Below are 16,207 nucleotides of genomic sequence, written 5' to 3'. Positions count from 1 at the left end.
GTGACCTGAAAAGGAGCCCTTAGAACTATATTATTGCTCCCACCAGAAGCCCACCAGCCTTACACAGAACAAAAGTACTAAGGTTTTCCCAATGATAGCCTCCGTCTTGAGTGAACTGGCCTCCCCTCGCCTTCCCTCCACCGTCGGCTGCCCCATGTGCTGGGCTCTGCATTCACGTGTATCGTCTGCTGCCAAGTGCTGCTCAGGGTCTGGGAACCTCTGAGCCTTGACTGCCTATGAGGCCGCCCATCTCTGCCTTCATCCCCAGGGCATCCCTGTGGGAGGGCTGGAGCCGTCTGCAGCCCCAGGTCACCCCCTCCATCAGAACTCTCTGGACAGGGAGCTTTGGGGCCTCAAGAGAAGCTTTCTCAGCCAGGCTCGCCACCCTCTGCCCTCGGCCCTCTGCCCTGGCCTTTCCCCGTGGCTTAGTCCCCAGGGAAGATGGGTGTTGGCTGCTCCCCAGTCTCACTGACAACCTTGCTTCATTTCACTCGAGGGACTTCTTCTCTCTGCTTTCTGTGGTTTTCTATGGTTTCTCCTATTGGCTCTACCTTCAAATATTTCCAGAATCCAACTTCCTCTTCCTGCTCTAGTCCAAACCACCGTCACCTGTTCCCTGGATTATTGCTGAAGCCTCACTGCCAGTCTCCCTCCTTCCCCCTTTTCCTCTCACACTGCAGCCAGGATGAGCCTTTAAGTCTGTATCCCTTGTGGTGCCACTCCTCTGCTAAAACCCCCAGTGACTCCCTGTAGCAGCCAGCATCAAAGCCCAGGTCCTGAACTGGCTATGAGACCTGGTCCCTCAGGTCCTGCCTCTCGGATAGTATCTCCACTGCCCCTCCTTGTTCATGCCAGCGCCTTCCCACCTCAGGGCCTTTACACTGGCTCTTCCTGTGTCTGGAATGCTCTTCTCTCAGATGTGGATGTGACTTGTTTCCTTCCCCACTCCTTATCTTACTTAGCTCAGGTGAGGACACCTTGTGGTGACCCCCCTGTTGAAATTGCAGCCCATTCCCACACTCTCGTGGTGTGAAAGCAGCTATATGTGTAGACAATATGTAAGTGAACAGTTCACGTAGTTTGCTGTACTTGGCACTAGAATAAAATCTCCTCGTGGGCAGGGATTTGTGTCTCTTTTGTTGGCATGGCACGTAATAGGTACTTGTGTCAGTTTCCTAGGGTGGCTGAAACAAACATCCACAAACTGAGTGGCTTAGAGGAATAGAAATCACCTCATATTTCTGGAGGCCAGAAGTCCAAAATCAAGGGCTCAGCCAGACCACACTCCCTCTGACACCTGGAAGGAAAGGATTCTTCCTTGCCTCTTCTGGCTTCATTGGCCTCAGATGTACCTTGGTTTATGGAAGTGTAATGCCAAGCTCTGCCTCCATCGTCTCGTGGTACTCTCCTTCTGTTTCTTCACATCGTCTTCTCTCTGTATGTGTCCGTCTCTGTGTCCCAATTTCCCCTTTCCATACGGACGCCAGTCATATTGTTTCAGAGCCCATACTAATGATCTCATTTTAACTTGATTATCTCTGTATAGACTCTGACTCCAAATAAGGTCACATTCTGAGGTTCTGGGGGTTAGGGCTTCAGCATATCTTTGGGGAAAGGGGCGACATTCATTATGCGTAACAGTGTTCAACAAATAAGTGTGGAATGAATGAATGATTTTGACAAAATTATATTTCTTTCTTACTATTATTTTTTCTATATATGGGTTTTACTAAAATTACTCTTATTCTTTGAAAGTTCTTTTTCTTTATAAATGAACAAAACAAATTAAACTTTAAATGTTCATTCTTTCATTCATTCATTCATATGTCTCTTGTACTTGTGTGCCAGACACATTCTCTGATGGAGGCACCGTAGTGAGGTGGACAGATGTGGCGCTGCCCTTCCAGCTTACAGTGTCCCGGGTAGATCGTGCATCCTTTGTGCTAAATAAGTTCTCTTATGGAAACTCAAAGTCACAAAAACAGGAAGCTTCATTAGTAGTAGGATAAAAAGAACAGAAACAGTCATGCGGGGTGGTTGAGTTTTCTGGAGCTGGTATTTACCTACCCTAGGATCTTGGCCCCATAAGAGCCCAAGGCATCCAAGGTCCCATGTCAGACCAGCTCAGTGATGCTGGATGTTGCCATGGTGACAGGGAGGGATGTGTTCCTCTCAGGGACTTGACAGCACATCTTCAGAAGCCTTTCTGCTTATTTGTGCCAGAGCAGGAGAGCAGGGCTGGTAGGTACTGGCACTTCAGTCGACCAGACTCTGTGGGATCCTTTCCTGTCCTTTGACCTCATGAGAAGGGGGTGGGGCTATGCACCCTTTACAGGTAAGGATTCAAATCTAGGCTGCCTGATTTAAAGTCTAGCGCTCTTTCCACTATCACTGGAGCCCATCTGGTGTTGATTTTAACCCTCCTTTTTGAATAGCTTCATTGAGGTATAATTTATAACTCATAATTCATAAATTCTTTCCTTTGAAGTGAACAATTCAATGGTTTTTAGTATAATCAGAGTTGTGCAACCATCACCACTATCTAATTGCAGAAAATTGTCATGCCCCATTCACCCAGGCTCGGGCAGCCATGAATCTCCTCTCTTTCCCTCTGAATTTCCCCTCTCGTGGAAATTTTGTGGCTGGTGGTGTCTGTTCTTCAGTGCATCTCAGTTCACCGAACATTTACTAAATAATAGCTGTGGGGCTCTGGGGAAACGCAGGTGAGTGAGGCAGCTAAGAGGGAGTCAGCGCCCCCCTTGGTAAGTAGGGGCTGAGAAGGGTGCATCTATGGCAGCCCAGAGAGCCAATGGGGCCCCTGGTCCAGGCTGAGGGTGCAACAGAGCCTCAGGGAATATGGAAAACCTTCTTCTCCCGCCCACGCCAGAAACTCGGTCAACTAATGTCCTGTAAAATTACAAAGACACCACTTCACTGGTAGAAGATGGGCTTCCCAGTTCTTGAATTTGCCACGCCCCTTCCCTCCTCTGCCTGGACAATTGTGCTGCCCTCCCTGCCTCCACGTCCCAGTCCCCTTGGTTCACACCTGCCAGTCCTGCAGGGCTGGCCTGTGGGGCTTGTCCCAGCGAAAACCCCCTGGTCCAGACAAGCCTGGCCACTTGACTGGCCGACCTCACAGACCCGCCTTCTCCTTCATGGCGCGTGTGACAGCTGTAGCTCCCTGATAAGGCTGTCACTCTTCAGTGTCTGTCTTGCCCCCTAGGACTGGGAGCATGTCTGTTTTGTTCAGCCTCGTGCCCTAAGATCGGGCCTCACTCCTGATGCCTGATCCCCGTACAATATACGTGATGAGTGAATGACATCAGTGCTGAGTGAGGAGACTGTGGCATTATGTACTTGGGGACACTGAGATCCACATATTCCCCTGTGGGAACCCTTCAGTCCCACGCTGCTTTATTTGGGATGAAGTCAGTCCCAAGTAGTTTTTTCCCTAATAAAGGCCTCCTTGTCCCCTGCCAGCCTTCCTTGCCAGCACACACTCTGCAGGATGTGAATGTGATTTCATCCAAGTGACAGTCGTCCACATGAGGCACTTGATGACATTCTCGGTCATAAAGTAAGTCATTTTTTAAATCTTGTTCAGCACCTTTGTAATAAACAAAGCCCCGAATGACTCTGCCGAAAAGGCGCCTTCGCTAGACCTCTCATTGCCCTGGCTGCTTCTGATAACTCTGGCGGCACCTACGGTACCACTTTTTACTCATTCCATTAAATGGGAAAACAGTGTTGGCAGCAGTCACCAGTCTCTCCCTTGCAGCTGCATCAGGAAGCCTGGGGAACATGTACTTGGAATGATTTGATGTCTTTTGGTCAATGAGGCACCTAATAAAATGCTTTGTCACAGAAAATAGAAAGTCAAATGGCATTATTTGTAGGTTTTGCGGTTTGGTCTGTTCAGTCGTCAGTGGCTCAAATGCAGATGTCCTGGATCATTTCAGATTTCAATAAAAATAATGCCCCATGGGGCTCTTCTCTGGGGTTATTGGGAAAACAAAACTACAGTGCGAGTCTAAGACCTTGAACAAGAAAAGCCCTGGCTTACGTCACAGGCTGCTGGCCACCGGCCATGTGAAGAGCCGCTCAGTTTGAGGGACTCGCTCTAATCGCAGTAATAATGCCTCATGGCCCCGCTCAGGAAGTCACAGTGCATGTTACTTTTTTAATGTCTTGGGTGACTCATTTTTTTTAAGTTCATGAGATGTTTATTTAAAATGCTGTGAAGGTTTGGCCACACAAAAGAGCTGAGAAGTCTAGACTGCTGAGTTGCTATGTGAAGAGAAGGATGCGGAAGGATTAGAAAGTCCCCAGTAGTTCCGGAGAGGAACAGAAGAACAGTTGGGACTATTTTTTAAACACTGTACTTGAAGGTCTTATTTTGTGGCACGCCCTGGGACATAATCTTTAGAAGCAGGTCTCATTGAATCCTTGTCGCAACTCAGTGGCGTGGATTTTGAGATCTCTGTTTGGGAGCTGGGGAACTGAGGCTCAGAAGTGCAGACACTTGCCCTGCTGGGGGCTGCAGGGTCTTTTTTGAGGACCCCTCAGCTTGGAGGATTCTTGGCTCAGGGTTGAGAGTAGGTGCTGGGTACCTTACCTTGGCCCCAGGTGCCTGTACTGGGAGCAGGATGGGCCCCTGGGTTTCTCTGCTGTCTCTCAGATGGTCCTCCCCGCCCCTCCTACCTTGGTGGCTACTCACCAGGGCTGAGCGGCCACTAATGTGTTTTGTCTGCCTTTCTGCTGGTGGCGGCCACACGGTCTCACCGTGTTGAGCTCCTATGGAGAGAAGTAGCCACAATGACTCAGTCTTTCTCTTTGACCAGTTAGAATGACTTTTGTTTCTAAGTGATGTTTTTATCCCAAAGATATGACCCACTTTCTGAATATGCCTTGGTGCAGTTTCCAGGTGATCTGAAAGCTGGTCTCCGTAGGCTGACCCTGGAAATCAAATTCCTAGAACACTTATGTGGGAAGGCCTGTAGCTGCCATGGACTTGTTCGGTGCTCTTAAATGTTTCTGATGGGGTAACCGAAGCCCAGAGAGGGGAACGGGGCCCACACAGGACACCACAGGACAGGGGCAGGAATCTAGCCCCCGATTACTGTGCTTATATTTATTCATCCGCTTCCCTCCACCAGCTTAATTCTGCGCGAGGTGAGCAGAGTGCTCTTCCAGGTGTTGAAGAGTCAACAGCCAATGAGATAGACACAGCCCATACCCGCGTGGAGTTAAGTCCCACGTTAAACATTAATAATCAAACAGTTCGGCATTATTTGCCGTTCTGATCCCACGGGGGATAATGAAAGTGTGTACCTGGGAGACCTGGCCTAGTCTGGAAGTCGGGTGAGGCATCGTTGCACAAGGATGTCAAGTTGAGTTCCACAGGATGAGTAGAAATTGAATAGGCGAGGGGATGAAGGGAAGGGATGCCCAGGATTAGAGCAGCATTTGTAGGAAGGGGAAGAAGGCTGTAGAAGCAAGCTTTGTGGAGGAATAGAAGGGAAGACAGTGGCTGCTGTAGAGTTGGGGGCTGGAGATGGCTGTGGGGCTTGACAGGACTAGGTGTGTAGCCTTGAAGTCAAGTCCCTAAGAGCAACGGGAAGGATGTTGATTGGGAGGATAACCTCATCTATTTACCCTTGAAGAACCATCACTAGCTGCTTGTCCCCACTCCAGGCTCCAGAGTGGTGGCTGGGCACTTGGTCTGCACACAGTGGGTTTCATGCTGCCATCACAGAAATGCCTATGTTCCTTACCTGCTTGGCAGCTATTTACAAATAAAATTACATGTACTAAATTGCCAAATTTATTTAAAATAGCTTAAAGCTATTTATTACAGAACTATTAAACATTTTGCTGTTAGTCTAGGAAAAATGCTGAAGGTAGAAGCAATTCTTCAAAAGGTAATAAAATACCAAAATATTGTCCCCCTCCCTCAGAAATGATCCCGGTTATTCTAGAGGGAGCCAGGATACCTATATAACGAAAGGACTGATACCTGGAATGAAGAAATCTCAGTGTTGAACAGTTTGTTTTCTTGGAAGATAAATTTCCTTGATGACCACCCCAGACTCCCTTGCAGGAGACCCAGAAGGGTCAGCTTGTGACTTAAACGAGGTCTGTACGCAGTGTGTTGCGTACTGGGAAGTATCTGGAAATGTACCATCCTGGGCGCTGATCAGTTAAGCAAAGCCATTGCTCCTCACCTGAACCCCAAGTGCATGCCGTGTTCTGAAAGCTGGGATATCAGAAAGCCTGGAATGAACGTGCCAGGGTGTGAGAACAGCCCAAGGAGCAGCGCGGGTGCAGAGTCAGGACCCCAGGGTTCAAGTCCAGCTCTGTCATTGACAAGGGGTGTGGCTGTGGAGAGCTCTGTGGGCCTCTCTGAGCCTGAATTTCCTCTGTAAAATGGGCTGAGGCTACGGCCCATAGCAGATGTGGGCAATTCAACAAGATTATGAAGATGACCGTGGAAACCCTCAAATTAAGAATGACCGCTCAGGCTGGCAGGGGCCTCTGCAAGGGTTCCAAGTTGCTTTTGTCAGGGAGGGTTCCCATTGCTTTGTCATCGTTTTGGCAAGAATAACCCATAGACACTGTTTAAAGGGCACATGTGCACACACGCACTCACACAGAATGAGGGGTTTTGGGGTGGGCTGCTTTCATGGGGTCTCTGTTGGGCACCAGCTGAATGCCCTCTTTGAATGCAAGGGGCCGTGCCGTGGAGAGGGGCCTGTTTGGCCTGCAGACACCCTCCCTTGCCTTGTCTACCCTCCTCACGCGATGAAACCTCTGGTTTGTTGGAGGGATTGGCCCCTCCCACTAGGTCTGCTGAGTCAGCCAATCCTACTGTGTTATAAAATGTTTTATTCACTTTGTGACTCAGAAGCGTCATTCATCCCTGGGAAGTCACTTACTGCGGGGGAGAGACCGGTGCGCCTGCAGGGTTTCTGTGGTGCACCGGCAAGACTGCAGGACTCTAGTAGGAACTCGCGAAAGAAAAAGAAATCACAGCCCCTGAGGGCATTTAGATCCCCTAGAGATGGCTGGAGTTCTTCTTCCAGAATTCAGAATTGATTTTCAAAATCAAGAATGCAAATCTGAGTTTGTGCCATGCTCAGATGCATATTTTATAGAGAAGGGAGAATCAAGTACACACTTAAAAGGAGTGTTTAAGTTCTAGAAATGATGAGTTTGCAGAGGGCACCAAGATTTATACCTCCAGTGTGGTCTCTCTTCCCTTTGGTCTTTCAGGGGGTCCAACAAGCAAGCCAGTCATTGGAACCGGTAGGAAAAATGCTTTCTGGAAAACATAACTGGCCACATTTGAACGAATCGTAAGGCATTTCTCCTGGTTTTGCTCTTTCCTCCCAGATTCTTTTGTTGGCGGAGTCATTGGCCTCATTTTTGCCTACATTTGCTACAGACAGCACTACCCTCCTCTGGCCAACACAGCTTGTCACAAACCCTATGTCAGTCTCCGAGTCCCGACCTCGCTGAAGAAAGACGAGAGGCCCCCAGCCGACAGCGCCCCCAGCCTGCCCCTGGAGGGGGTCACCGAGGGCCCCGTATGACCCGGACCTCGGGAGGATGGACGCTGAGCCCAGGGCACACTCTTCCACCCCGACCTCGTAACACCAGAGAAGAGGTTTTCTGTATTGTGTTTCTCATCAGTTCTTTCTCAAAGTTATCTTCTGCTTCCATTTTGCCGACGGTGTTCCTGCTACTTTAAATGTCTACTTTCAACCCTCCTGAATTTGCGAAGGAAGGACCCAGGAACATTCTCTGAGAGACGTGTGGAAGGGGGCTGTAAGGGTGGGCGGGTGCATCTTGGTCGATTCCTCTGTCTGAAAGGTTTGCTGTCACAGCCTCCGTCCTGTGTTTTCATGGTTGTAAAACATAATAAAAACTCCCACCTGGAGACGTGATGTTGGCCATTCAGCACACAAAGGTCATACAGGGATGAAGGAGTTTTATACCGGTCTGCAGCCAGGGTGGGGAGCCGGCCCAAAGCCAGCTCTGAGTGTAGCCATTCTAGGTGCTGAGCTTGGGGCCAAAGGTGGAGAACCTTCCAGAATGAACAGTCAGCCCCTCAGAGCATGTGAGTCTGAAATGGAGTTGCAGCTTAGAGCCGCAGCCTTAGTATGTCTAGGGCTGTTGAGGTCACTGAATCCAGAAGGAAATGAGATGAATAACCTCACAAGTAGGCTTCCGCCAAACACGGTGAAAATAAAGGTGCCTGACTGCCAAGCTTGGGGGGTAGGTCACTGTGGTTTTCTGAGGGCTCATGGGTACCATATCCTCTCACGGGAACGGCTGGGTGATGCTGCAGGTGAGCAGCAGCCTCCCTCCGGGTGGGAGGTCTTCCCCCTTAGGATCCCAGTGCTCAGAGGCTTCTTCAAGCAGCAGCATGTTCCCATTCCTGTCTGGCAGGCGGCATTTCAGCGTGATAGGGCTCCGGCAGAAGGTGCCAGAGCAGAATCAGGAATACGCTGTGTCTGGCTCAGCTCTTCACATTGTTTGAAGGCTGCCAGTCCAGGACAGGTTTTAGCCTGGGTGCAGAGCACGCCGCTCCTTTTCCAGCTTGTTCTTTTCAAAGCCGTGAGCGTCCCTTCGTTCAGTTCTGATCAGATGCACCAAGAGGTTCTCCAGATTCCTCAGCCTGCTGTGAAGGGGCGCATCTTTGATGTCAGAGGACTGTCACTTGCCAGCAGATCAGGTAACAGACTGCGTTTGGAAAGACTCGAGTGGCTGTGTAAGTGGTCCCCTGAGAAGCTCTGCGCTGGGCGTGCCACTTAGAACCATCAGGGTGTCTTTGATCAGCCGTCTCCTCTGTGGGCTCAGCCCAGGGAGTGCATGTCCCCCTTTGTAAAGACCTTGTCAGATGGGCCCCAGTGCAGCCCTCTCCAGCTGTGGTCCTTCCAAACCTGCGTGGGCACCGAGCTACGGAGCGACCATCCTGCTGTGGGGTCGGGGGAGGGGAAGTCTTGAATTGACATCAGTCCAAAGTCAAGATATTTTTAAATTGCAGCAGTTACCCTCGCAAGCAAATTTAAAAACACGTGTGAGATACTTTAAAAGCTAAATCATAGACATTCATAAGGTATAATTTTAAATCCAGAGCCAAAATACATAGACAATTTAGAAATCTAAACAATATTCTGATTTAACTAAAAATTCCGTAATTTTCAAAATAAAGTCAGTAGTGAAACGGCAGGAAGAGGATCCTTTGCTACCTACTGGTAAAAAAATCACAAACAAAAAAACCTCACCCCATGTAGCCCATATACTTTGATTCTAGTTTTACCCATACACCGCATAGCAAACAGGCTGAAAATGAGTTACCCTTCAGTTAATGATGGCTTTAAAATTCTGGACCATGGAATGTAAATTTAATATAAATACTTACATTTAAAGATAAATGGAAGGACTCTGAAAAATAACAAAGAATAGAACATTGTTAATGCTGATGATTAAATTGAAAGGCCTAGGAGAGGCTATGTAAAGCTCTCATTAAATTGTAATTAAATTACAAAGGACTTAATAACACGAAGTGCATGGCAGGATCCTTAGGAGACATAATTAACAGTTTGAGCTGGTTCACAAAAGGCAGGTGTTTTTGTGGATCCGTATATTTTAATTTCATGCTCTATTAAGGTGAAGGAAATGTAACGTTGCAATGCACTAATAAAATGGCCAAGAATAGAGGGATTTGTTCCCCAGCCCCTGGTCTTTTTTGGATGTGAGAGGTTACTGACTCATTCTCTTTGGCAAAGCAGGTGGCAGACAGCGCAAACAGAGCCCAGCCTGAGAGCTGTGATATGCAAGACTCTTCTGCCCTCACGGAGTGAACCTGCTTGGAATCCATCTACGCCGGCTGGACCTGTCCTGTGGCCAGCCGCAGAGGTAAGGGGGCTTGGAAGGGAGAGTCCCAGCGTTTTTCCTTGTTCCCTTTCCCCAGGTCCTCAGGTCACATGCACACGGGGCCAGGGTGGTTTCCTTGTTCATCTGATGACTGATTCCCGGGTGCTGCCCCCGAGCTCCTGAATTAGACCCTGGGGAAGGAGGACCCGGAATCCAGTGAACACTCACAAGTGATCCTCATGAGCCCTGCGGCCGCCTCCCTTTCTCCCCGAGGGACAGCTTAGAGAGGAGACCGCTCTGCGGGGCTGTTCTTAGCGTGTCCTCTACTCCGGGAGGAGGGGTCTCGGAAATGATAATGTTTCATTTTGGTTGATCTTTCAGCCAGTGCCGTGTTCTGTGTACTGTGGGGCCACTGTGGACTCATCCACTGAAACCCAGATCCTAGGCGTTTCCTGTGACGGAACCACTCCTCACTTACCCACTCTCCCCAGCTTCACTGTTGCCACCCTCTGTCACCTTCTCTCACCTAAGCTACTGTGACGCCTCCTACCTGCATCACCACATCTGCCTCTGCCTCCTAGCCCGTGATCCACTCGAGCCAAAGCCTTTGTGCGTGTGCACATGCGTGTGTGTCCCAGGGCCCAGCGGTGAGGCCAGGTAAGAGTCACGGGACTGGAGACCTAGGACACGTCGTGGATATTCAGTTCACGACTCGCAGAGTGTATTGCACACAGTTAGCACACAGCCGTCCCAGCGGCGTGGAGTTGGTCCTCCGGCAGTAGAGCCTTTCAGCCGCTCGGCTCTGGGGTCTCTTTTTAAGGAGCAGCAGTTCCCTCTGGGGAGGGAGTCTTGCTCTAACAGTGGCTTTAGTTCCAGTGATGTACGTGGCCCATCAGACTTCTCATCGCAGGTGGCACCCTTAGTTTGCCAGTCTAAGATGCTCACAGTCCTCCAGCAGACATTTTGAAACAACTAACACGGATGTTCACATTAGCCGTTGTGACTCCATTTTGAACTACTTAACATGGCTTGAATCCTGTAAGTTTCACACAAAAGAGATCACAACATAACTGTGTTCCTTCTTTATTAAGGTATTGTTTACATAGAATAAATGTCACCTGTTTTCAGCACCTAGCTTTTTAAACTTTGATTATTGTATAGGTTACAGAACCACCAGCATCATGAGATGCAGAACTGCTCCCCCATCCTGGAAGTTTCCTTTTGCTCCTACGCTCTCCGAGCCTTCCTCCATCTCTGGCCCCAGGTGCCCTGGATCTGCTTTCTGTTGTTAAAGTTGTGCCTCTTGTAGAATGGCATATATATACCATCACCCAATACGTGGCCTTTTGTTTGGACTTCTGTCTATTCTGGGGGCTCCCTCCTTTCTGTCTATTGTCACTGCATCCCTGTGCCCTCTGCACCCAGCAGCTCCACCCCAGCTCCTCTGAGCCTGGCTCTTTCTCTTTCTCTTCTGGTCTCAGCTCAGAAGCCCCCTCCTCAGAGCATCCCTCACCATGTCGGCCCTCTGTTTCTCTTCTCACAACACCCCCCTACACACATGCGCAATTACTTTTCTCTCAGATTTTCCTATTAAGTTCCTTCATGTCACAATTACATTATTCATAGATTCTTACAGGTTGAATTGCATCCCTCAAAATTCATGTATTGAAATCCTAACCCCCAGTACCTTAGGCTGTGACCTTATAGAGAGAGAGGGTCTTTACAGAGGTAATCAAGGTAAAAGGAGGTCATTAGGGTGAGCCCTAATCCAATATGACCAGTGTTCTCAGAAGGGGGGTATATTTGGAGACAGACCCACAGAGGGAAGACCATCGACAAGCCGGGGAGAGAGGCCTGGAACAGACCCTCACTCACAGCTCTCGGAAGGAGCCCACTCTGCTGACGCCTTGGTCTCGGACTTCTGGCTCCAGAACTGAGATGATACATACACGTCTGTGGTTTAAGGTGCCCGTCTGTGGTACTTTGTTACTGCAACTTTAGCAAACAGATACATTTTTTTCCCCTTTCTGCCCTCACCAGAGTGTAGGTCTCGTGAGAGCCGGGATCCCCTCTGTCTCATTCACAGTTCTGCCCCCAGGGTCTGACACAGAGGAGGCCCTTGGTAGGCTGCGGAATTAATGAATGGGCACATCATCTTAGTATTTCTCACCATTATCCCTCTAACGGCAGCTCATCAAGTTCAGGTCACCTACTCAAGGTGACACATGGAAAAGTGAGAGAATTCTTCATTCCTGGTCTCATGTCACTCCGATTACTCCACAGTTCCCTGAGGGCCATCTTGAGTAAAATAGAATCTCCTGGCCTTCCCTTCTTATAGAGTATGGAATGCTTCTTCTCCTGAAAGTGTTTCAGAAGGTTCAAAGCGCTATCACATTTATCTCTGTGGAGGGAGAAGCCAAAATAACACCAGCAACATATCAGCCAAGCCCAGAGACCGTGAACAAAGCAAACCAACCAACTTAACAGAAGCCTTCCTTTTATAACCTAAGTATTAACCATCACACTAGTTTCAACCCCTTCTCAAATGATACAATTTATCACAGCTTTACAAAGATCTTTTAAGAAGCCGTCTATCACACACTTAGAGCCCCAGGCTGGTTCATTAAAACATATCAACGTGTCTGCAAACTGCTGACCTGAAACAAATAGCCTGCCAGCTGTTTCTTCAGCAAAAATGGGTTTATTCTGGAGCAGCAGAGAATTGCAGTTCAGGGTCTACAACCCTGGCAAGCCGTGTACGAGTCCCCACATGGCAAGGGAAGGAGAATGCTTTTATAGAGGGGAAAAGAAAGTCGGGAAGACATAATAAACAAAGACGCCGCGGCTTTGTGTGGGCTGAGTTCTTGCCAGGATGGAGGAGGAGTCTTTCCTCTCCCTGTTGGGCTCTGCTGCTGTAGAGTGTGAGAGCTCCGCCTTCTGGTCCCCCAACTCTTTAATTGAGGGCTCTTGTTTATTAATTTTTTACAAAACCAAAAGGTATTTGCTAGAAAGACCAGAACAGAAGAGGCCAAGGGAGCTTTTAATTCGATACCCAGAGGGCTAGGAGAGAACAAATTCAAAACCCCAAGTACAGGCACCCCTCGATTTATTGAGCTTTGCTTTATTGTACTTCACAGACACTGCATTTTCTACCAATGGAAGGTTTGTGGCAACCGTGCATCAAGCAAGTCTATTGGTGCCATTTTCCCAACAGCATTTGCTCATTTCATGACTCTGTGTCACATTTTGGTAATTCTCCCAACGTTTCCAACTTTTTCATCACTACTATATTCATTATGGTGATCAGTGATCAATGATCTTGGACGTTACTACTGTGACTCACTGGAGACTCAGATGACGGTTAGCATTTTTTAGCAACAAAGCATTTTAAAATTAAGATATGTACACTTGTTTAGACATAATGCTGTTACACACTTAGTAGACTACAGACTAGTGTAAACACACCTTTTAAGCACGCAGAGACCAAAAAACTCGAGCGACTCACTGTATTTCAATATTTGCTTTATTGCGGGGATCTGGAACCAAGCCCGCAATATCTCCGAGGTCTGCCTGCACACGTGGAGAAGTGCCTGGAAAGCGAGGGCAGGCAAAGGATAGCAAACATATTATTTCTTTAAGAGGCTGATCCTTGAAACAGGTTTGCAATAAGACAGCTCATTAAATGAAATCATTTTTCCCCCAAGGTACCTACATGGTATAGCTACTGCTTTAATGAGAAATTAGTTAAGTTTGGGGAATGATAGAGCATTTAATCTGCAGTTCAGCACTGGTGTGCTCTAACTCTTGCTGTTTTCTTTTTGGTGATTCCTTTTCTGTCTCCATCCTGTCCTTCAGAGCGTCTTTTCTGGGTTTCTGTGCATTGATGTCTGTCTGTGACTTCTAAGCTCTCTCCTCCTCTCCCAGTGTTTCTCTGCCCCTCCCTCCCTCCCTCCTCCCCTCTCTCTGGCCACCTGTGCTGATGGGCGCTGAGTCTGGCAGTCTGTGTAGAACTTCATCTGCCTCCCCGACATGGAAAGTTGAGCTCTTTTGTTCCACAAAAGAGAAAGAAAAATCCCTTTATGGCTGCGAATGCTATCTCATTATTCAGGGACTGGAGAGAGGAACTTCTCAAACTTCATCATTTCAGTGAGAAAGACCTTTGAAATCTTTGTAATTATCTTCACACTCATGTCTTCTTTTTCCCTGACAGCTAAAAGATGGATAAATAATGCTGAGTGCTCATTGGCTGGTCTATGAAAGGTAAGATGATTTACTGAGATATTGGTTTGGGTTCTGTCTTTGCTGAAGGGGAAATCAGAAAGGATGGGAGCCTTTGCTGTCCTGTTCTCTGGGTTTCTCTCTCCCCCAGGCTCTGAAAACCTGCTTTTCTTGATGGCCTGAGGTTATTGTGGGGACGGTGCTGGGTGTTCCAGAGCGGGCAGGGAGACAGGAACGGTCTTCCAGGGATGGGAGGGGCAGAAGCAGCATGAGTCTGCATGGCGAGCTGTGACTCAGGCATTGAGGAGACATCAGTGCACAAAACAGACAAACATTCCTGCACTTGTGGACCTCAACACTGGGTGAGGACGGAGAACGATGGTCTCAATAAAGGGAAGAGAGCTTCCCAGGCAAGGTGGGAGAGAAGTGGAGGTTTGGCTGTGTGGTCTGCCTGGAGAGTTACCCACTTACGCCCTGACATCTGTAGTCAAGCATTTGTTGCGTAGTTGCGATGCAGAGGGTGGAGGTTAAAATGACACTTCTGGCGGTGCCATCCAGGGCTACGCTGGGCGGTCAAGCCTGGCCTCTTCCACTTGACACCGATCTGCTGCCTGGGAGTCACAAGACCGCTTTGCTTTGTAAACATCACTTTGAATTCTTCCCTCAGTCAAAACAGCCATATGGTGGGGGCTGGCCTCAAGGAAACTTCTGCTCAGAGAGGGAACTACTATGAGTCAGTAGGAATGACTAACAGAGATTCTGGAGAGAAGACATCGACATGTCTTGGCCTCACAATGAATTCTCCAGTCAGAACACTCTTGTCTGCTCTCTCTGACTTTCAGAACAATCTCTCCCAGTTGTCTAACATTAGGGGAATAGAACACTTGGGAGAGACATCAACATAATTAACAAACAGAAATGATGATCCCTGCACTTCTAACAAAATAGAAAATTACGGGGAAATGTTAAAAAGAAATAACAAGCCAAACATGATGTCATTTGCTCCCCAAGACTTGATTGCTGTTTCAACTCCTCCCAGAAATGACCTTTAAAAATTGTATATCTGAAATTTTCTGATCAAGGATCGACACTAGTGAGATAATTGCATCTGAAAGATCCCTGCTGTTCCCTTCCCCCCAGAGAAGGTTACTTGGCCTGAAACAATCCTTTCTTTTCTTTTGCTAATAGCTTCTTGCCCCACCTTCCTGCCTATAAAAACACCTCTGAGCTCCTTTCTGTTTACTAGATAGGATGTTGCCTGACTCATGAATTCTTGAACACAGCCAATTAGATCTTCAGATTTACTTGGCATATCATGGGGTTTCTGAACAATGTTTCAAATTGTATATATATGTGGATTTTTATTTAAGTATGTTGATGGACAATACTATAGAAGTTACAGGTGTACAATATACTGATTCATAATTTTTAAAGGTTATACTCTATTCATATTTATTATAAAATATTGGCTATATTCCCTATATTGTGCAATATATCCTTGTAGTTTATTTTATACCTAATAGTTTGTACCTCTTAATCCCTTACTCCTATATCCTTCTCCCTCTTTCCTCTCCCCACTGGTAACCACTAGTTTGTTCTATCTGTGAGTCTGTTCCTTTTTTGTTATATTCATTAGCTTGCTGTATTTTTTAGATGCCACGTATAAGTGATATCATACAATATCTGTCTTTCTCTGATGCTTTTTAATAAGAAAGGAAGGAAAGAGGGAGAGAAAGAAGGAAAAAAGGAAGGAAGGAAAAAGGAGGAGAGGAAGGATGGAAGAACAGAGGGGGAAAAAAGCAGCAAAAGAAGGGAAAAGAAAAAGAAACTGAGAGGGTCAGAATTTTATTGCAGTGTCACTGTCTAGCGGGGAGGACACGGGAGGTGATGGGGTTTGGGGAGGGGTGGAAGGGCTTGGAGCAGGGTAGGACGGAAGAGCCATCACTTGAAAACTTGAGTAGACTCGTCGTTTATATGACGAAAGGAAGAATTAGAAGCATTGAGTAGGCGAGAGACTTCAGTTCAGTGTTAAGCAGAGAAATGGGCTTCCAAGTGAGGTAGTGAGTTTCCTACCTGGAGGTGTGCAAGCGGAGACCAGACACAGGGT

General features: G+C 47.8%; 1 protein-coding gene across 3 annotated transcripts in view; it reads left to right on the top strand.

The window, feature by feature from the left end:
- PLPP4 (phospholipid phosphatase 4) overlaps nt 1-7,867 on the top strand; it is a 114,517-nt gene extending 106,650 nt beyond the window's left edge. Inside the window, exon 7 of one of the 3 annotated variants that reach the window (XM_074374462.1) lies at nt 7,393-7,867. In XM_074374462.1, the coding sequence (XP_074230563.1) occupies nt 7,393-7,592 (200 nt within the window). In that variant the 3' untranslated portion in view covers nt 7,593-7,867. The remainder of the gene's footprint in view (nt 1-7,392) is intronic. The other 2 variants (XM_045506555.2, XM_074374463.1) reach the window with 2 other exon arrangements.
- Nucleotides 7,868-16,207: the final 8,340 nt, after the last annotated feature.

This window comes from Camelus bactrianus, chromosome 11, assembly GCF_048773025.1.
Source record: "Camelus bactrianus isolate YW-2024 breed Bactrian camel chromosome 11, ASM4877302v1, whole genome shotgun sequence".
NCBI lineage: Eukaryota > Metazoa > Chordata > Mammalia > Artiodactyla > Camelidae > Camelus > Camelus bactrianus.
Note: the sequence above shows the minus strand (reverse complement) of the source record. Positions and strands in the feature narration are given on the sequence as shown.